General features: G+C 41.2%; 1 protein-coding gene across 15 annotated transcripts in view; it reads left to right on the forward strand.

Annotated features, from left to right (window-relative positions):
• Window positions 1-22,797, forward strand: part of rimbp2b (RIMS binding protein 2b) — a 139,789-nt gene that overhangs the window by 103,156 nt on the left and 13,836 nt on the right. For 5 of the 15 annotated variants that reach the window (XM_041788585.1, XM_041788581.1, XM_041788582.1 and 2 more), the window contains 16 exons: window positions 1,786-1,990; window positions 3,370-3,512; window positions 5,463-5,542; window positions 6,293-6,402; window positions 6,478-7,350; window positions 10,273-10,424; window positions 10,939-11,604; window positions 12,913-13,062; window positions 13,723-13,884; window positions 15,413-16,162; window positions 17,237-17,342; window positions 17,843-17,968; window positions 19,343-19,524; window positions 19,672-19,840; window positions 20,014-20,076; window positions 20,631-20,734. In XM_041788585.1, the coding sequence (XP_041644519.1) occupies window positions 1,786-1,990; window positions 3,370-3,512; window positions 5,463-5,542; window positions 6,293-6,402; window positions 6,478-7,350; window positions 10,273-10,424; window positions 10,939-11,604; window positions 12,913-13,062; window positions 13,723-13,884; window positions 15,413-16,162; window positions 17,237-17,342; window positions 17,843-17,968; window positions 19,343-19,524; window positions 19,672-19,840; window positions 20,014-20,076; window positions 20,631-20,734 (4,041 nt within the window). The remainder of the gene's footprint in view (window positions 1-1,785; window positions 1,991-3,369; window positions 3,513-5,462; window positions 5,543-6,292; window positions 6,403-6,477; window positions 7,351-10,272; window positions 10,425-10,938; window positions 11,605-12,912; window positions 13,063-13,722; window positions 13,885-15,412; window positions 16,163-17,236; window positions 17,343-17,842; window positions 17,969-19,342; window positions 19,525-19,671; window positions 19,841-20,013; window positions 20,077-20,630; window positions 20,735-22,797) is intronic. The other 10 variants (XM_041788593.1, XM_041788595.1, XM_041788594.1 and 7 more) reach the window with 6 other exon arrangements.

Here is a 22,797-nt window from a genome sequence, read left to right on the forward strand (position 1 = left end):
TGTGGACAGATGAGTCTAAGGTAGAGCTTTTTGGAAAAGCACATCATTCTACTGTTTACAGAAAATGGAATGAGGCCTACAAAGAAAAGAATACAGTAACTACAGTCAAACATAGTGGAGGTTCAAGGATGTTTTGGGGTTGTTTTGCTGCCTCTGGCACTGGGTGCCTTGACTGTGTGCAAGGAATCATGGACTCTGGAGGCCATCAAGAGATTTTGGGCTGCAATGTAGGGCCTAGTGTCAGAAAGCTAGGTCTGCATCAGAGGTCATGGGTGTTCCAGCAGGACAATGACCTCAAAAAGCACCAAGAAATGGTAGGAGACAAAGCACTGAGGAGTTCTGAAGTGGCCAAAAATGAGTCTGGATCTACATCCCATTGAACACCTACGGAGAGATCTCAAAATTACTGTTGCAAGAAGGCACCCTTCAAATCTGAGAGACCTGGAGCAGTTTGCAAATCAAGAGTGGCCCAAAATTCGGGTTGAGAGGTGTAAGAAGCTTGTTGATGGTTATAGAAAGTGATTGGTTTCAGCTATTTTTTCCCAAAGCTGTACAACCAAATATTAAGTTGAGGGTGCCAACAATTTTGTCTGGCCCATATTTTGAGTTTTGTGTAAAATTGTGTCAATTTTAGCTTTTGTCTTCTGCTTTTTTGTGTTACAAAAACATTTGTAACTGCAACAATTTCTGGGAGAAATGGTGTATTTTCTGGAAAAATTCCAGGGCTGCCAGTACTTTCATCCATGACTATATGCGCAACCGTGTCATCGATGTAACTGGTTAGGTTAGGCTAGATAGGTCTTAAAATGTAAGAAGAGGGTCTTTAAAAAGGATTTAAAAATATTGAATCATTGTTAGATTTTCTTTATATATCCTGGAAATTTTTTTTGTTTTCATAAATCATTTTATTCATTTGGAATAAACAGCAGTCTCATTTATAGAAGAAGCTGTTCACTGTAGTTTTTAGCACACACACCAAGAAAAACAGAACAATCAAATCAATGGGGCATCAACAGGGACTATTTTCAACTCTGGTTGAATACATTCTGTGCTCTCGAGAGTTTTAAAAGCTGCAGGACCGTGTAATAGTGATTGACTCAAAATAAACTCTGGTGCCAATTTTCATCATAATAAAGAAACATACACCCCCACTCTGGCTCACTGGTGTGTTTTAACAGCTTTTTGAAGAACAATGCAGCTGTGTGGCACAGAGAAATTAGATATATCCAGCTTTGACACAAAATGAAATTATTATTGGCTTTGGTCTTTTCAAAGGATTATTTGACAAAAGCAAGAAAAACAGAAAATAATGAATCTAATCCTCTCAGACACTGTGCAGTTTGGTGATGCAAAGTGCCAAGAGGCAAGATACTCCTTTCAGTGTTGTTTGCATTAGCTGTAGTTTTGCATGTGATTTGAGCACTGTGCTGTCAGTAGAAGTTAAAAAGTCATTTCAGGAAGTTTCCTCTGCAATGACTGATCCTCGTGTTCTATGTCCTACAGTAGATCTCATCCCATGTTGTATTTATGTGTAGGCAGTACATGTATACCTCTCTATACTGTACATACTGAACCGAATTTGCATACAGTATGTGTTTACACTGAAGTATTTGTGTACAGAATGTTCAGTCATGCATCCTCTAGTTTCATTATTTCTGTCTTCTGTTGTCCTCCTTGTATCCCATCCTTTCCCTTTTTGTCCTCTGTTTCTCTCTTTCTGTCTCTCTCTATCTCCATCTGTCTCCCATTCCCCTGTCAATGACTCTCCTCCCTGACCGTCATCAGGCCAAAGTACGGGAGCTGGAGGAAAAATGCCGGAACCAGAGCGAGCAGTTCAACCTCCTGTCCAAGGAGCTGGAGAAGTTCCGGCTCCAAGCTGGGAAGTTTGACATCCTCAGCACTGAACCGTTAACTTTATGTGAATCTCCAGGGTCACCCAACAAATCCCTGTCCCAGCTCCTCAATGGACTGGCTGCCCCCATAGGAAAAGGTTTGTGTGGGATTCTTTAGACATCTATTGCTTCATTTATTTAAACTCTTAAAAGGCAGTTTGGTCATATGTATAAATGTTTAAGCATAATTTTCTTCTAAACAATGAAAACTGTTCTATGTGATTGATTGTGGTGACTCAAGTTAATAATAAGAGACTCTGGAACTGAATAAATGTATCATACCTGCCATGTAGAAGCCTCTGGCAGTAACTTCTTTGTGTCCTATAAGGGGAGGAGTTACAATGAGCTGGAAGAAATCACTGCTGAAAGTCACCATCTGAGAGGCTGATGCAATCTGCAGTAAACACAAACTGTTAATGAAATACTCAATCTTAGAGAGAAATATCCGCTAGCAAGAAAATGTTTTCAGATTTTTTTCCACTTGTTTACTGAATAAACAAACTCTGCTCTAATTACAGGAGCAAGTATCATTCAACTCTTACAATGTTTAGTTCATGTCATAAATAAGAGAAATCTCTGGAAACTGGAGCACACAGTTTTGTGAGGTGTCCGTTTAAATAACACCTCAAGGACAAATTTAACTCTTCAAATCCTTAGATAAAATAAATTTCACTGACATAGGTTAGGTTAGTGCAGGGCTGTCCAATTTGGGGCCCGCGGGCCAACTTTGGCCCACAAGCTATTATTTTTGGCCCGCTGCCCATGTTCGAATTTTTTTTTTTTAATTATTATTTTCCCACTGCCAGCAGTCTAAATATTTCTTTCAATATTTATTTATTGTTGCATTTCCTCTCCTGACCACAAATTAACATTGTGTTACATCGGGGGTAGGGTGGCGCTGTTGAGCTCCCGTCAGCTCAGAAGCCCATGATCAGAGAGTGAGTCAGTGAGAAGATACTGAGGTCATGGCAGAGATGGAGCGTGTGAGGTAGTGGCACACTGATAAGAGAAAGTTTAAAAATAGTTGGGAACATGAGTACTTTTATACTGAAATTAATTTCAAGGCAGTATGCCTAATTAGTATTTGTGCCATATGGATGTTCAGTAATTTCATGCTGTGAAACACAATAAAGAATAGTGTTACTCATTTTCAAAATTACTTTGTATGAGTTATTATTTTGCGCAATTATGCTATAGGCACATTTAATTACATGCACTGCAACATGAATGTTTAGTTTTGGCCCGCGACCCTCCATCCCGATTCATTTTTGGCCCTTCACTGAAAAGAATTTGGGCACCTCTTGGTTAGTGGCTATTAAGTTTGTATTTCTGCCTCTGTTTTTCATGAAAAGATTTTGACAGGACTGGTGATTGTTTTGCACTGTTTACTTTCAGGCCTTTTTTGGTCACAAGCTTGGAATAAGTTCTGCTTTTGAGCTGTGAGGATCTGACGAGAGACGCTGTGTTTGTTCCACAGGCAATGAAGCTCCAACAAGCAGATCTTTGATATCAGAGTTCATTCGGCCGCTCCAAATCAGTGGAGACAAGCCAGAGCTCCTCTCCGTTAAGCCAACATTCCTCACACGCAGTCGAACCCGAAGCCCAGCATTCCTCTCTGAGGTATTTTAATGTCCTTTATTTACACTTTGCATAGCATCTTTTGAAACAATTCAAATAAACTTGAATCTGTAGAGGACAATTAGGACTCCCCTTTTATTTAGATGATTCAGTCGACTTTGTTGACCAAAATGAAATGCTAAAGTCAGCTATTTAAAGGCCTGCCTCCAAGTGATCAAAAAACGTAATACTGTTTCGTAAACAGCATCCCGTAAGTATGGACAGTAAACTAAAGTTTGGGGGATAAATGCTGCTTTATTTTAATCCTGTTTGTGCTGAGAAAATCCCCTCTGCAGGCATGCATGAGGCCTTCTTGTTGAACTCATACAGGCTGACTAACTTAGATTAATGGAAATATTTTTAGTATGCCTGAGATAAGCACATGATATAAAGAATATCGTGATTGTTGTATTCCAATTTAAAATTAAAATTTCTATATAGATGAAAAGAGCAGGGTTAGATTAGAGGAACCAGTTTTTTTTTATTAATAACATAACATGGCTGTCAAGTAATGAGACTGTGCTTATGAGGATAAAACCACATGGTTTACAGTCACAGTGTAAATGTTATATATTAAAGGCTGGGTACTCATGCACCACTGCTCTAAGTTTCCAATAAGTGATGTCTTTAGTTCGCTGCTAGCCACTGATATAAGTGCATGTGTTTATGCTAAGGCATTGGAGAATGATTAGCTTAAAAGTTAAGAAATGCATTAAATTTAAATTTTTGGTTAAATTGAACAAAACAGCAGCCAGATCTTTTGGTATGTTAACAGAGGTGTATGGGCAACGCTGCATGTCACATGCACATGTGTTTGAATAACACAAAAGATTTTTTGAAGATAAAGAGAATGTCGAATCGATGATCGTCCTGGGCGCCCATGCACATCAAAAACTTCTGATTAGGTTTGAGAAATTGAACAGATTGTTTGAAATGATCAACGATTCAGTATAAGAGTGATAGCAAAAATGTCTCCATTGATAAAGAGACAGTTGCACTAATTTTGCTTGAAAATTTGAATATGACAAAAGTGTGGGCCAAAGTTGTCACAAAACTTCTGACTCCCTGAGCAAAAGGAAAATTCCTAACAAATGTGGAGACTTTTTGGAACAAATTAAAGGGAACCCACATTTTATAGAAGTAGAGATTACATGCAGGGAAACTTGAATCTTCCAATTCAATTTTGAGACAAAACAGCAGTCAAAGCATTGAAAAACCCCATCATCACCAAGGATGAAGAGAGTACTACAAAGCAAGTCTAAATTCAAGGCCATGCAGATTGTTTTAAAGATGTAATTAAAGGTATAATTTTGGATAAGTGAGTTCCAGAGGGCTCAGTGGTGCATCAACACTATCCCAAACAGGTTCTAGAAAAACTGAGAGAAAAAGTGTGAAGAAAGAGACTGCAGTTGTGGAAAAAAGGTTTTGTTCTTCATCAAGGCAACATGCCAGCTTACACTGGGCTCTGGGTGAAGCAGTTTCTGATCCAAAAACAAATCACAGTGCTTGATCACCCTCCCTATTCACCTGATCTGGCACCATGTGACATTTTCCTTTTTCCTAAGATCAAATCCGTGCTCAGAGGAGCACATTTTGAGTCTGTGTCAGATGAACAACAGAGGTTCTGAGACAGAAAAAGGCCTGCTGCACTGCTTTGATCAGTGGACTGGAATTCTGTGGGTTTGTTAAACCAGAAGAGGAGTATATTGGAGGAGAAAGACTTTGAAAAATGCTTATTTTCAATAAAATTGTATTACAGCAATAGTCTAGTTTTTTAATAGCCATACCTCTTGGTTTGGTCTCAAAACATCTCTATACAACCCCCTCAAATGTGTTTATTTGGGTCCTCTTCTGTTCTGTGCAAAAATATATTTACTTGTAATGCATGCCATTCTGGTTATGTAATGAAAATGAATGGATGTAACAAACATGATTTTCTTTTTCCTTCACTAGATGGACAAAGAGCTCGGCTCAACAACCAGGTCCAAACTAAGATTCACAGGGAAGGTCCGTCTGTGCATTGCTAGGTACAGGTAGGTATATACAACACATAGTTAATTATTCACTTTATTATTATATTTATTCTAGTTTGAATTGAAAACAGAACTCAAACAAAAAACTGTATGTCAGTGCAGTATACAATGTACCATTACTGCTGCAAGCAAAAGCAAAGTTGTATTACTGCTGCAAGGAAAGTTATAGCAAGTCCTTACATTGTATAGAAGTATTAAATGTATTTCAGAGTAAAGGCTAACAGGAACTTATCATTAACATTACAGAAACCTTTGGACTAAACTGAAACAGTTTAATGTCTTAAGAGACGTTGATAATGAACAGGAGGGAAGGATTTTATTTCCTACTAATAGTGAAGTTAAAAGGCTAGAAAAGTCATAGACACATACTGCTGGGACTCTGCGCTTTCTCTCACAGAGCTTTAGGCTGTGGTCTTAAAGATGATTCAGTGTTTCTATCTCTATAGAAAATTACCTGTCAGCACAAAAAATAATTGGAATCCTCAGAGCACAAATATGAACAGGGCCAATGCTTTCAACCCACACTGTCCTCAGCTCGCTCTCATATTCGCTGAAAAAAACAAATCAATCACTAGAGAAAAAAAGTAACAAACGTCATATTTTCCAAGCAGCACTCAGCAAATCATTTTCCCTGACATGCCTATTAGAGAATTGAAGTGTTTGACATGAAAGATCTCCAGGGGAGAGGAATTTCAAGAAATATATGTAATTGTTTGACAGTTAAATTTTTTATTTGTTTTTCTGCTGTAGTTACAATCCTTATGATGGGCCTAATGAGCACCCTGAGGCAGAGCTCCCCCTGGTGGCAGGGAAGTACCTCTATGTTTATGGGACGATGGATGAGGATGGCTTTTATGAAGGTCTGTTGTGCTCTGATAATCCTCTAAACTTTTTTCCTCATTAGTACCATCAACCATCTCCTCCTTGTTTCTTAGGGGAGCTGCTGGATGGACAGCGGGGACTTGTCCCATCCAATTTTGTGGACTTTATCCAAGATGAGGAAACATCGTCCACCCAACAAAGGGACACAGTAGCTAAAGAACCTGGCTACCTCAACCACAGTAGCCTGGGGGCCCAGAGACATGGGGTGGGCACAGGAACGGGAACAGGCATAAGCAGCCTGCTGTGTGACAGTAAACTAGACTGTCTCAGCACCAGCAGCTTGGGCATGGACCTCCTGGGCTCCTCCAGCAATGGGACAGGAACCTTGGATGTCAATATTGACGAGGTTGGTGAAGACATTGTGCCTTATCCCCGCCGCATCAACCTAATTAAACAACTTGCCAAGAGTGTGATTATTGGCTGGGATGCTCCTGTGGTCCCGCCGGGCTGGGGCACCATCAGTGGCTACAATGTCTTGGTGGACAAGGAGCTGCGCATGAGTGTCCCCTACGGGGGCAGGACAAAGTCTCTTATTGAAAAGCTCAATTTGGCCACCAACACCTACCGTATCTCAGTTCAGAGCATCACTGACAGAGGCCTATCAGACGAGCTGCGGTGCACTCTGCTCGTGGGAAAGGACGTGGTGGTGGCACCTTATTATCTACGAGTGGACTGTATAACGCAGGTTTCTGCTGAGCTCTCTTGGATGCCCAGCAACAGCAACTACAGTCACACCATCTTCCTGAATGGCGCAGAGTATGACATGGTCAAAGCAGGAGGCTATAAGTACAAATTCTTTAACCTGAAGCCCATGACCGTTTACAAAGTGAAGGTTGTGGCGCAGCCGCATCAGGTGCCTTGGCAGCTTCCAATGGATCAAAGGGACAAGAGGGAAATCTCCGTGGAGTTCTGCACACAGCATGCAGGTCAGCCTTATAAACGTAATTCACATCACAACTTTTATCTGCTCAGTAAACCACAGCCTAGCAGTGACTGCATTTTACAAGTAAAATGAGGTTAATGGTTGCCCAGTACAGCCCAGGCTGGCCAGCTGATTCTTTTCCAGCAGTTCTCACATAGCTGTAGGGATGGTGGATTCAGACTGTTTGTCTATAATAATAATAATCTGCATCAGTTCAGGGTGAAATATTGCCATAAAATAAGATGCATATATCCAGGTGTGCAGAGGTGGTATGCTTGGGATTCCCCTAATCTGGAGTCATTTCTATCAGATGTGGTCTTTAGGTCAAGATCTGATCCAGGTCATGTGTATCATAAGCATTTTTATTATAAACTCTTGACATGTGGATGTAAGCAGTTTAGTCAAAGTAGCCAGAAGACTTCATTACTAAATCATTGATTTGGCTTTGAGTCTTATTTTACTTGTGTCTATTTTATGTGGGCTTAAGGAATCAAATTTAAGTGACATTATTTGACTCGAGAAGTCTAAAGTTTTTGAGGTAAAACCTGTAGTTGCTTTAAAAAAAAAATCCAGCAGATATTAATCAACATTACTCCTAATTTAGAGTAATGTGATTCATTTATTCACTTGGCAGATGTAAGGCTACGTTCATGTTAAGCTCCATTAAGTTTTTTTTAAATACCTGAGAAATATGTTTTGTTTGAAGATGAATAATGACCCTTTGTGTTTACTAAGTAATGAACTTTGTCATTGTTTCTGCAACTACAGTGTGTTTTGAGGGTTTTTCTTTGAAAACAGCTGCTAGCTGTAGCTTTTGATAAGGTTGATTAGCATGTCAGATAGAAACTGAGTGGCTGTGCAGATACTAATGACTTAAGACCATAGTTCAAGCTTCTCATGATAAACATAGATCATTGTTCTCCTGGTCCCACAAATGTGATTGCTTTCCTTGTGATCAAATAAAATGTTTAGGTTCAAAGTCATCAGATATTTCACAATGAAAGCCATCTGACAGTTTACATCCAACACGGCATTCTTTTATTAACACAGCCACAGGCTTTAAGCCCTTTACTTCTACAAACCTGACAAACATCTCAGCCATTTTCATTTTTCCCCAGCCACTTTTAGAGTGCCCTCAAGGATTTGTGTGTGCACTCCTGCGATAAGAAACATGCATGGCAGAAAAACAAACAAAAAAGGGCAATGAGAGAACATTAAAGAATCCATCCCAGAGTTAAGCTACATAACCCTAGAAACAAGAGTCTCTTGAAACCAAATTAGTTTAAATAGTGAGCATGGATCTCTGGGATTTCTTCTCCCTTGAGGCTTGTTGATGCTGAGGCTGTTGCCAGCGCTAACTTGGGTCTCACAGCCTGGCTGTCGTGCTGCTGCAAATATTTTAAGTGAGAATTTAATAGGAGTGATTCTCTCCACAGCCAGCTACATTTATGGCAATGAGTGTTTGGGGGTGTAAATTTGTAGTCACAGTGTAGTAAACCAGTTTTGCCTCTAACTTAAGTGTTGTTCATACATGTCATCTTATTGCTTCTTTAACATAACTTTAATTTTACATGAAAACAAATCAAAATGGACACTGTTTTAGTGCCAGAATAAGATTGTAGCAGTTCAGACAGGAAGAAACAAACAGGACAAAGCAGGGGGATAAAACGTTCAAGTAACGGCTAAAAGAGAAGGGGAAAAAGGAGGAGACACAGGTGGTACAGCCGATGTTTGAAGTGACATCTTCAGTTGGCAGCTGATCCGCTAACATGCTGAGGGTTCATTAAGTGATCTGTCTATTGAACGTGTTAATTTAGAAGTGTCTAAAATAGTCTCATTATCATAGTGGGAAACTGTTGTCAATATGAAAAACAGAGTGTGAAGGCATTATATCGGAGTTTTACTCTCAGTGTGTGTTCTCTAAACAAGTGTCTTCATTAGTCATTAGCTGTGCAACATTTTTATTATTTTAAGACACACAGGGCAGCCTCTGATCTCCTGCCTAGAAATCAGCATATGCTTTTTGGGTCTAATATAAATGAAAGTGGCTCCACTGAAACATTCATTTAAACACTAATTCCAGTCCTCAAAGGAGCGTGTTTATGACAGGCGGTAGTTTAGAAATGACAAGAGGAAATAAAATGTCTCAAAAGCCAATGCTGCTGTTCCAAGACTGTGTGTTTTGTCTGCTGACAGTCAGCGTAGAAATGTGATTAAGATTGCACTGATGTGGATTCTTGGACACACAAACAGCTGCACGTTGCAGCTCGGAGACACTGCTGACTGCATCTGCTCTCTCTCTTTCTTACTGTGTGACTGCGGGTTGGGCTGAGGGGGGTAGGGTGGGGGTGGGGGGAGCAGCACTGCACAGATGGCTATGTTGTTTAGTATGCAGGCAGCACTTACAGATTGTGGAAATAGCAAACTGTTTTTTATGCTCTGAAGAATATTGTCAGTGAGACTCTGGCTACAGGATATTTCTGTTCATACACTGATGGCTGAATGTTGACAAACTCAATATTACGCCTGAGCTTGATGCACATGTAAGTGAATCTCAGGATTCACAGAATGAACCTGCACAGACATGAGTCAAAATATCCCAAAGTCATCTTACAAATGACAACATAAGAATATAACCAGATCTGTTATTAAGTGTCACTGACTACCACAACACATACCATCTCTTCATATATCTCATTCACTTTACATGGTTTGGCCTTATATAGTGCTTTTGAATGTGAGATCTGTAATGCACTTCCCTTGAATTTAGATTATCCTTATTTCATACCTCTGTAAAATGGTGATAGGACTCTGTAGCATCAATGTCAGCAAAACAGAAATCTATCTAATACAGTAATAATAATGTTACAGCTACTGTTGGGATATTTTTCCTATGCTTATTCAGTGTATGTATGGCGTTCTTCAGGGCCTCCTCATCCTCCCCAGGAGGTGCAGGTTCAGTGTGGTCAGACGCCTGGCGTCCTGCAGGTCAGATGGAAGCCACCACCTCTGACGCCTTCAGGAACCTCCAACGGCGCCTGTGTGATTGGTTACGCTGTGTGCACAAAAGGACAAAAGGTACCTAATGTCAAAACAACTAATGTACTCATTGTAGTGTACAGTTCTTTAAACAGAAAGCCTCTGCCTCCCTCAATGGAAGCTACTATTAGTAGAGTTTTATTGCCATCTCCTGGAGAAAATTTATACTGTTGGCGCCTTCAGGGATGAGTATTACTTAAGAAATAACCTCTGAAAACAAGAGGTGCAGCAGGCTCAATGGCATTGTGTCACTTTGACATCTCTTTTCCATTGGCAGCTGTTGCTATTGTGTTTGTGTGACAGTATTATGGAAGTAAACAAGCCTGACGTGGATGTGAAACTTGTGCTGCTTATTTTTTTATTCTAAGAACTCAGAACAGACTTTTTTTTAGCAGTTTTGTTTTCAAAGGAGGCAATTCTTCTCAGTCAAAAGATAAGGTAGCTACTGAGACATGCAGACATGTTTGTGTGATTGTTTAAAAGCATGACCTTGTGTTTGATGACATTTTGAGCTACCCTGTGGTTATGACTCTTTGGTTCTTTGTGAATGCAGATAGCAGAGGTCTTATACCCCACAGCAGACTTTGTGAGCGTGGAGTTAAACAGGATTCAGTGTCTGGAGGCCCGAGAAGTCATTGTAAGGACGTTGTCAACACAAGGGGAGTCCCAGGACTCGCCCGTGGCCATCATCCCGCACAATCTCTTGGGCTCTCCCCACCTTTCACGCAGGACCACAAGTCATCCTATTCCCCAATCAGTGCATTCACAAACCCACCCTCCTTACCCATCAACATACCCGCCCAATCACCCACAGCCACAAGTTCAGCCTCTGCCTCGAGCCCAACCCCATACACTGCCCCACGCACAGCCACACTCTCAGCCTGGCCGTCATCCCCCTCCCCATCCCCAGCCTCAGCCTCAGCCTCAGCCTCATTTTCAGCGTCACCCCATGCCCAAGTCCAAACCGTTAGTAAGTGCCAGAGAGCCAGAAACCAAAGAGCATGAAGTGGGCCTACGGTCGACCCCGCACTGGGAGCGATCCCCCTCTCCGCTGCCTCCAATGCGCGGACCAAACCTGGAGCCACCGCACTTCCAGCCACGGCGATCACCCTCTCCTCAGAGGATCCTGCCGCAGCCTCAGGGAGTCCCCATCCCCAACACCATCGCCAAGGCCATGGCCAGGGAAGCTGCCCAGAGAGTCTTTGCCGAGGGCAACCGGGTAAGAAGGAATTTAATTTTCATACAGTATTTTTCTCAACATGAGTGAAAATATATAGAACTGAGCCTGGAAACTGATTTTTCATTATGCTTTATGGTTGTTGAGAAGAAAAGACAGCCTTAGTTGTCTCAAAACCAGCTATGGGTTGCACCAGCTCTGGGTAAATTCAGATGTGCCTGGTCTGAATGTAAGTTCTTATTTATGACAGTTTCACTCTACCACCATCTAAAGTGATGCACGAGCTGATACAATTTCATTCATTCGTTTTCCATGAGTGAGAATAATTCCCACCATCCACTGTTAAACTAGCCCATGACGATTTTATCACACCATGTCAGCGTTGTTACTTATGCTGGCCCTAGGTTTAGGCTGTAGGCTTTGGAAATCACCTATGCAAAATGCTTTGTCATATTTTGCATACGCTTTCAGTACTGTTTGAGGATTAATGGCAGTTAGCAGAAGTATTTTCAGCTGTTAGCCTGTTTAGAGACAATTAGACACAAGAGGCAGCCCTGCAACAAACACTAGGTCAAAAAATGCTTTTAACTGATTGATTAGATTAAGTAAAGTCTCCATGGTGCAATCAAACAATGACACAACATGAGTTACAACTTAAAAAGTTTCAACATAGGGTTTAGTGTGGACTTTACACAATAACCTAAGACATAACTTACACATAGCTGGTGCAACTGGCTGCAGGTTGCTTTAAAAAACCTTTATCACAACTACATTTATTTTTGATTTCAAGATAAAAAAAAAATAGACATGTAAACAAAATAGCATGAACTAATCACAACCATAGATTACAAATACTCCACATTAACTGTATTTATATGTTTACATTAGGTTTGTCAAAAGATTGACAATTTTATTCGCAATTGATATAGATTGAAAATTAAGGAGCAGTGGTGGATCATTAAATCTGCAGGGAGACGCTGTTGCAGCCGTAACCAAAGTGTGTTGAAAGGGACAATCAACGCATGTGATCAGTTGCGATTAAAGAATGTTTGTGCACTATTTTTGGACCTTAATCAGTTGAAATTAACTCAATCTTGACAGCCCTAGTTTACGTATTACGTAACATATCAGTCAGTGTTGAGATGTGTACAGCTAATGCAAACCCTTAAATTAAAAAAAAACAAAAACAAAACATTTGCACAGGTCTGGGTCAGGTAAAAAAAAAATACAACATAAAAACATCTAATTTAAGTAACTCAATTGATAGTTTTGCCAGATTCATGATAATGTAGTTTAACAGTACCTTTGGAGTATTTTTTCAACCGGGATGTTGAACATATTTCTTCTCAGGTGGAGAAGAGGAACATCTTTAGTGACCGAGGAAACGCCCTACAATCGCTAAACTCTGACGAGGAGGAGGATGGCTATGATTCTCCTCATGCGAGGAGGAGAGGAGCCTCGGTGGATGAATTCCTCAGAGGCTCAGAGCTGGGCCGACAGGTACTTCAATGAGCTGTCCTGTTTTGATCAGTGAGCATTTGTAGCTCCTTTCTATTAAGAACATATAGCAAAGGCTTATGGCTGCAGCTGTCAAAAATACAAATGTATGTTTTTCCTATAATTTTCATACTTAATTGTCAAAATTTAAAGTGAAGTAAAAGGACCATAAGGTAACAAATGCAATTTTTGTTTTTGGGGAAATTGCATTCTTTCAGTTCCTATTGTTTAACTTATCAAGTATATTAACAGCTCACAGGTCATTGCTACCACCACATTTTGGCTTTGATCTTGAGCAGTAAATTAAACACAAGGATGGACCCTGCAGCCATTACACTAGTTTACATACATCGCTATCAAAGGCTGAAGAAAATCCTTTATGTAGGCCAACCCACTGGAGGTTATAACTGAACTGTAATGGAGGTGTCCATCATCATTTGTGGTAATCAGTCAGTGCCGTGGTAGTGTGAGAACATACCTCTCTTCATCACTGGCTCCTGCTAACAGTTAAACCCCAAATATATTATTTACTTTAACAGCAAAATAATCAAGACAAATATCTTGTGTATGTTAATCTTCTTGGTAGAAACACAGATTCTGATTCTGTGTCTTGGTCTGCTGAGAATGTAAATCCTCTGTTTTCTCTGTCTTGTCTTCCCTCAGCATCATTACCATCACTACAGCCACAGTGAGGAGTACCACACAGAGAGCAGCCGGGGCTCTGACCTGTCTGACATCATGGAGGAGGACGAGGAAGATCTCTACTCTGAGATGCAGCTGGAGGAGGGTCGTAGGCGCAGCATCAACTCTCACAACACTCTTAAGGTACACACTGCACACGTTCACTCTGTAGTGGTCAGTGGGGAGGATAGACATTTATGAAGAGGGAGAGGGGGGGGTCTTACTCTCTCACACAGGCTCTACAACCAGGCCCGCTGTGGCTTTGCCTGGCTGAGCTCCCCCGCCTCACGTTAGCTGAATCAGCCTGTCTGCCCCAGCCTGCTCCTCCACCCTGCCCCTGCAGCACTGCTTTACTCATTCAAGGCTGAGCTCTTGGGAATGGCTGTGTAAACATAACTGTACAGCATGTGAGTGGGGAAGGCTATAAATGAATAGCATTAAAATTTCTATGGTTTAAATTGCATTTTGATAAAAAAAAGTAATCTTATAACTGGTATTATGAAACATTAGAGCACAAATTATTGTACTGTACTGTATTAAAGGGTCATGGCATATGAAGTGCATATGGGAATCTCATTTAAGTGAGTACTTAAATGGAAATATTCACTTTTGTTTATGTCTGTCATGTCCCAATGTTTTAGTTTTCAATTGTCGATGTAAATGTAAACATTGTTGGTACATGATCTTGTCCTCATTTGGTCCGTCCCGGGGATGTGTGGATGTAAAGCCAAGATCTGCCATCACTGTAGCAAAGCACCGTGTTAGAGTGATAGGAGCTGTAATGGAGGATTGGTTCTCAGTATTGTAGCATATCTGCCATCTTAAATCAATACTAAATAACTGCAAATTAGGTTGGATTTTTTGCTGGTTTTGTCCAATTACCTGTGCAGTATTGTGCTATTATAAGGGCTATTTATTGGTGTATTTGTGCTTTGAATACACCAATGCTGCATCCAGTTTTTTGTCTCTTCATAGTCTGTTTGTAAATCACTGTTGCAAATTATCCATTCTGTATGAATATTATTTATTTATTAAAAACATGTAAAGGATTTTTACATTTGAAGTAGATATTTTTAATACAAAGTTTAAGTTTTTCCTGCTATTGTATTTGTGAGCTCATAGAAAGAAGTTGTGTGTGTATTTTCACATCTGAAATGTTGCTGAACAAGTGTCCTAATGTAGTGTCTTTAGCAGAAGACCCATTGCTCACTTATGTTCCTGTTCTACTGAGCTTTTTATGATTTATTTGTTCATTTCATCCTCAGCAATGTTTTTATTAATCCTTTAGCTTTTACTTATGAAGTCTGTCTCTTTTGGTTTGATTATTTTTAATTTCTCACCTGTAAAATTTCCTTTTCCTCATTTAACTTTATGCTCACTGTGTTTATCAATTCCTTCTCCATATTTGAGCCTTCACAGATTCCTGTTCAGAGCATGCCATTTCCTCCTCACGGAATGAGACTGCATGTTTTACTACATTGCCACAAATAACTAATTCTGTCTTTATTTTGTCTTTTCCCCCATTTGTTCTATTCACACACTGTGTTGTTTCCTGCCTGTTCTAAAACCTCCAAAAACTTTTCAACCCCCTTCACAAAATCTTAACTGAACCTTGTGAAAAATACTGACTATTACTGAACTGTGAAATTGTGGAACCTGATCATGACTGAAGGCTTATTACAAGCGTCAGGACTTAGCTGAGGAAAGAGACTGCTGGGACCTCCAGAGGGAGGTGGTGAAGCAGAAGTCGCTCCGCAGCAAGCGCCTCCACAGCATCCCTGAGGTGGCAGAGGAAGAATCGGACTGTGTAGATGGCATGGGCCAGCACCTTAGCTTTGAAGACAGTGGGCGGCCGGGGACGCCACACACTCAGAGGAAGATGTACCCCAGGAACAACCACATCACCCCCAACAAGAGCACCCGCTACCTGCAACGCCAGCGTTCCTCCCCTCGCTTCACTGACAGCCGCTACTACTACAACGCAGATGAGCGCAGCTTAGGAAGACTCAACCGCCAGAGCACTAAGAGTCCTGACAGTGGTTTGGACTGTGGCAGCGAGGAGGAAGGCTCCTTGGGCCGGAGTCATCGAGGGTATTATGCTCATGGAAGCCCCATGCGGGGGCCAGTGCACTTCATCCACTGTGAAGGCCCTGTAGAAAGGAGAGCGCTGGCTATGGGCCGTAAAAGGACTCTGACCCGGCAGTGCAGCGTGGAGGAGGACTATCCAGGGACTTCAACCAAATCGGTACACACGGGTGACTTTAAGAACAGGGAGCACTTTGGGCCTGGTCGTGAGCGTAACTACTCCAGGGAAGGGGCACTGAGCGAGGGCCGGCTGAACGAGCTGGACAGGGCCTATTACAGCCCCCACAGGGAGGCTAGGGCCCACTCTATGTCCAGGCTCAACCGGGACCAGCCGCTGGTGTGTGATTCAGACTTTCTGCTGTACTTTTCATCAGCAAGCTGAAGCCATTCTTAATGTCGTCTGTTTTTATTTACAACCCCCTCCCTCTCTTTATTTGGCATTTTGTTATCACACGCTCATGATTAGTCTCATTTAATGTTTTCTTTTGTGTGAATTATGTCGTTTGTATTCCGATTGTCAGGTGGATTTTAAAGTATAGTTTTTAATTACCTAAAGGCCATTTAACAAAGTTTTGACTTCTCATGTCTTTGAGGGGAAAGGTTTCATTAAGATTAAAGTGTCTGTGTGGTTCATGGGGGCTGCTGCTCCTGTACCTTCTTCTCCTTCGCCCTCTGCTAGCTGCCAGTCTCATTTGTTGCTCTTCATGTGTCGCCCTCTAGACCTGCAGCAGTAACACTGCACCTTGTGCTTGGAGCTTTATTTCTGCAATTCCAGCCTCTCATTGCTTCACATTCAACATCTGGATCAAGACTTTTGCAGCCTGCAATGATTCATATAGTCTTCAACTCATGCGCATTGTCTTGCTTGTGTTTTTCACTTGTTTCAGTTAAAAAATCTCATGTTCATCATATTTATTTATTTATCAAATGTTTGAAGTTGTTATTAAAAGCCCCAGGCTGAGGCTGTGATGGCTGGCTGTCTAAACACATATTCATCCTTTCTTAGTCAAACACATCCTCAGCTTTCACTCTGTTTTATCTCATCCACTCTTTCTTTCCTCTCATGACCTTTGCGTTCTGTTCCCATACAGGCTGACATGCACAGAACAAAACAAACCAAAAAAATGGTCTTTAGCTAAACATCTGACTCTTCCTTACCCTCAGTTCATGTTGTGTTGGGGTTGATTTGGTTTTATGGTTTGTTGGGTTTCCTTTATTATTTTGTGTATTTTTTTTAAATTATTTTACCTCCTTAAGGACAAATGGAAGCCATCATTTGCTCTTATGGTTTTTCGGTTCTTTTAACAGAAATGTGGGATTCTTTTTATTTTACATTTTCTATTTAATAAACAAAATAATGCTGCAGGTTTTGCATTTCTAACCCCTAATCTGTTGTTCTTTTACTCTAAAGATCATTGGAAACTCATCACATGGAAACGCTGATCGTCCAGAGCACTCAGGGAGGAGGCTGGTTCACATCGGCAACCCCCCTCAGCAACGGCCCATCCCATCCATTGGTTAGTGAGGTCACCACATGAGGAGACGCCTCATCCCCACCTGCAGGGCCACTGATGTTTGTGCTATTTATACCATGTGTTTCCTTTACCCATGTAAGCTGAGCCGTACATCTCTCCCATAGAGCTTAAACAACCACATAGACCCTTATTTTGTGGGGTGTTTGCACACCCTTTAGCTCTCCATCCTCACCAGCTGGAATCGTCAGATGTTCACACGCAGTTTTGCAGGAAAGTTCTCCCAGATACCATCCCTATGCCTGTGTTTACTGTGGCTTAATATGTTAACATGACTACCCAATTTGACCTCCACGCAACAGTGCAAGCATTGCTGTTTTACACCCAGTGACTCCAGAGTGAATCCTGTTGCCTTGTACACCTTCCCACCTCAGGGCAACCTCATCATCCTTCTGTCTCAGCATGAGTGAATGGGCCATGGGGTAGACCAGAGTGTGTATGTGGGGGATCTCTGACCGTAACGTTGTGATTGGTGTCTTCTGTAGAGATCACCATGGACAGTAACAGTGAGGGGAGTGAGGGGAACCTCTCACCCGTCAAGGAGGATGTTTACTATGGCAGTGTAGCTCGGCGCAGGATATGGCGGTCTTTGTCCTCAGAGGATCAATATGGTATGTGGTGCAGCTTCTCTCCAAGGTGACAATTCAACTTGACAAGGTCAGAAAAAGGCCAATATTGCAGTGATATCATGGTGGTCTTTGAACTGTGATGGACAGTTAGCTTTTTTTGTTTAGCTTAGCTTAGCTTAGCTGAATAAAGCTGACAGGGGAAGACAAGTCTGGCCACTTTCCCCGTTGCTGGAGAATGAAAACCCTTTCCCTGTATGTTCTCCTACCCCCTTAACCCCAAGAAACCCTGACTCACTCACTCTCCCCATTCACCCTCCATTACCAATCCACTCTCTCACCCCAACCTCCACCTAAACCTCACCTCCCCTCCAGGTTTTCCTCCACCATCCCCTTCTTTCCTTCTCTTCCCACCTTCATGAGCCAGCAGCCTGTTTTTGGTGTTAGTTTGCATGAACCGTTTACAGCACAGTGAGAAGGAAAGACACGTTAGTGGATGAGATGTTGCATTCTTGCCTTGTTGGTATCACTTGGTTGCATTTTCATTTACTTTACCGCCATCAAAATCTAACACATTTTACACCAGTGGAGCACATTCTGCATATTTGAAAAAGCATTTCTCAGTTGCATAGGTTGGCATTGGTTGCATTATCTCCGAGCCATTAACCAGACTTACAGCCTGCCATTGAGACATTTAACATGGTGATCCATGAGAAGCATGGGGAACTGATATCAGGTTCATCCCTTCCCCCTCACTGTCCCTGATATCTGCATTGCTAGGAACTGCTGGGGCATTTGATTTGTAATCCTTCCTGGGAGCGTGCCACCTTTCCCTTGTTTTTCGCTGCACATTATTTCCAGATGCAGCCTTCAAAGCATGACAGCACACCTGCATTTGATGTAGGAATGCTCTCCTAATCATGTTTAATCCCAGAACAGCATGCATGTTGATCAGCCTCTGTGAGATAAGGCAGTGAAACAGCAATGAACAGTAGTGCAGTGTTACTTGTGTCCTCCTGGTGTGCATAGTTATTCAGTTTCCCCTGCATCCCGACAAACTGCTTGACCTGTGTTTTCCTGTCTGTGCTGTGTTGTACTGTATGATGTCCAGTGACTGTCACACCAGCAAACAGAGATGTGTGAACGAAGAACCCTGCTGTACTGAGTCGTTATTGTGCAAGCATTCTTTGCTTTTAGCGCTCAAACACAACACGAGCCTCTTTTTTTCCAACTGATGGACATTAAAAATACAAATCTAAATTACAGCATTCGATCTTTGGCTCTTTTTTCACACATGAATCTCATCACCCTCTCCCCTGTCAGCTCTAACAGAGAGACATCTTCTGCTCTCATTGCCTCTGCAGCCAGCGTGGCTGTAAAAGGCTGGTAGTAGCAGCAGAGGCCTCCTCTATGTTTCAGACGGCTATAGCGGGCGAAGGCACGGGCGGGGACGGCGTTCCCTGGATTACTACGAGGAGTCGGAGCTGGATGAGTTGACCCGGGTGTTCGTGGCTCTGTTTGACTATGACCCCATGTCCATGTCTCCCAACCCGGATGCTGCGGATGAGGAGCTGCCATTCAAGGAGGGCCAGATCATCAAGGTGATGTCTCACACACCCACAGATAAAATATGCTCTAAAATGGCTAGATTTTCTATTCTGTTTCTATATCTGTATCTTTGTCTGGATTCTATGTCATGTCCACTGCTCCTCTATGCCTTTCTTCCCCTGACATTTTGTCTTCTTCAGGTGTTTGGGAATAAAGACAAAGATGGCTTCTACAGGGCAGAGATCAGAGACAGAGTGGGGCTCATCCCCTGTAACATGGTCTCTGAGATCCAGACGGAGGATGACGACATGATGGACCAGCTCCTCAAACAGGGTTTCCTGCCACTCAACACTCCTGTGGAGAAGTTAGGTGAGAGCTCTCTTCTCTTACAGATTCTTAAGTATGCTTTGGTTTTTACTTTGCCCTTTATCTTCTGTGTCTTTCTGGACTTCTCAATGCTCCACTGAGCTGTCTTTTACTGACTATGTTCTCCTTTTCTCTGCTCTCTCCACCTAATTGGGTTTCTCTGCTTTCCTGTGAAGTGAACTGTGACCGTTTCAAAGATGGGCGCTCAATAAATCGCAGGTCCAGAAAGTCTAAGAGAGGTCTGTGTCCAGTGATCTGCTTCTCTGCTTCATCTCTAATGCTTTACCTCCCTTCATCTTATTCATCTTTGAATACTCCCTTTTTGCACTGTATACTGTCAGTTAGTTATTCCTTAGCCTGACACACACCAAAATTCCTAAAATCTTAACAGATTTTAAAAATGTGAGAGACCCCACACATGACGACCAGAGTCTCCACTCTCAAAACTCAAAATCTTGCACTGTCAAACACGACTTCAGAGAAAAGAAATATAAACTATCATCAAGCTAAATATAGCTAGTGGTTAGCCACCTGTTACATCTAGCAGGTGGCAATTTCAGTCCAACTTCTCTCCTTGTCAGTTTGATTGTAATATGTTTACAGGAAATCCAGATCCAGATTATCCTGTAGTGTGCACCCCACCTTAAACTGTGAACATAAGAACAATTTACCTTGAAAGCCAGTTGATCAAACTGCAAAGAGTGGACCTGCACATCCATAACAACCTTTCTGATTGAGAAAGTTTTAGAATAGTTCATACCAATAAGCCTTTTATGTCTTTTCCACTTCACAGAAAGAAACAGGCGGAGTGGCCGTCAACATCCAATGTCCACACGGAGAATGGTGGCTCTGTACGACTACGACCCTCGAGAGAGCTCCCCTAATGTTGATGTAGAGGTACCGTCCTCTTTCAGCTCCAGCTTTTCACTTTGTCTCAATCATTCTCTGTTACCATCACCATGTTAACAGATGCATAAAATCTAAATGTTTCAGGTGTCAAAGCATAATGATAAATGTTACTTTTGTAGTTTAGTCAATAATGTACGGACAGGAATAGTTTAGGAATGATTCATTTTGTTGCCAGGATCAATTATAGATTTGGAAGCATTGATTCTCTGCTACCAACTAACTAAAAGGGCAAATTTCCCTATCAGAACCTCTAAAGCTCACTATTTAGCCCATTAAATCTCATTTGTTTCACTGTAAAACAGCATTTTAAGGAAGGGCTGAACAATAAATTGCATTTTCACTATCATCAAAACAACATGCACCATAAACACAACACAAAACCACACCTTCCTTAGAATTTAATCTTATCACAAAGGAATTACATCTGAAGCTGGCATAAATAAAAACAGATTAATAAAACTGTGAGATTAAAAATGTAAATAAAGATAAAAGAAGAGAAGTTACACAGCCCAGATAAAAAAACAATTATACTGTACTTCTACCACATTGAGCCAGAGGCTGAAATAGTTTTAAAACAGCACAGTAAAGCACATCTTTAAAAGTGCTATGCATTGTAAATATGTAAAATAGCTGGTAGTGAATAATCAGTGTAAAGAAGAGGGTAAAACACAAGTTTTTTTCAGTCTAAATCAGACTTATGCAGATACTTAAGTGTCATGCATATAGAGCTTGTCACTGGTTACAAGGATAAAAGCTGTTGATTGCTGCGTTTTTGGTCCAGGCATTCTGTAAAAGTGGCCAGAGGGAAAAAAAAAATGAAGATCTTAGAAAAATAAAGACTGCATGAAAAGCAACAAAAGCAACCATTTTATGAAAAAGTGTAAACATTAGCCCTGTCAAATGGAGCTCTGGAGACAATGGCCATGCATTCAGGACATTCAAAGGGAACGTTTATTTTAATTATGTTGTAAGACGTACTTATCAACAGTATGTATCCTGTGCACAGCCAGTTAAATCCAGTACAATCTCTGTTTGAAGAGGCCAGCTAAAATGCCTACACTGAATCTTGACAGACTGGCTTGACAAATGCTGTTGGCTCTCCAAAGCCGCCTTCTTCCACAATACATGACATGAGCGCCAGTTTCATTATAAGCAGGCTAATGTTTGCTTGCTTTTTGAGTCATATGTCCCTTTAGACTTACCGTAGCTGTTGTAAAGCAGTCATCGTTGCTGTAGTCTGGCTTGCTGTGCTAATAAAGCCAGTGTCATGGCAGGAGAAGTTACACCCTTTGTATATGTTTATTGCTTTCTTAATTTTATTTTTTTCTTACAAAGTTTATTCAGTTAGACAAACCTTGAAATTCTGAGTACACATGTAATGCTGAATCTGTCAAAATATGTATAACTTCAGTATGACGGCTTTTAACCTATGGTTCAGACCTCACTGGTTGTAGCAGTGCAGCAGTTTTTTAAATTATAATAAATCTAAAAGTCAAGATCATGAGGTTAATTTCTTTGCCTTCATTTGATTCCCAAATCAAGACGCTGGTAACTGTTGCTAACCATTGCAGGGTGGGAATTTAGCACCCACTGCGAGCCAAACAGGTGTATTTTTTAACAGTGTCAGGTGACATTTATCAGCCACTGGGTTTGAACCAATGTATTGTTTGTCTAAAGTCCAAGATAGTTAAATAAAGATGTAATTTTGACGTGTGACTAAAGAAATTGTACAAAAAACGTTTGATTTGTCAAGTACAGGACAAATTGTCTGAAAAACGGAGTATAAAATGAACAACAGTTTAGATCATTTATACACCAAATTCCTCTCATTGAATAGCCTATAACCTGACTACTACAAGTCTTGATTATTATACTATACCTCATTAAACAATGCTCCTTGTTTAAAAGAGTGGCTGGTAAAAAAACAAAAACAAAAACAAAGTTTGCCTGGAAAATTTTTGACTGGCCACAGTGGCAGTTAGACAGAAAAGTTAAATTCCAACCCTATCTTATTGTTAATGTGGACTGCATTTTTTTATGCAATGTAATGA

This window comes from Cheilinus undulatus, linkage group 5, assembly GCF_018320785.1.
Source record: "Cheilinus undulatus linkage group 5, ASM1832078v1, whole genome shotgun sequence".
NCBI classification, from domain to species: domain Eukaryota; kingdom Metazoa; phylum Chordata; class Actinopteri; order Labriformes; family Labridae; genus Cheilinus; species Cheilinus undulatus.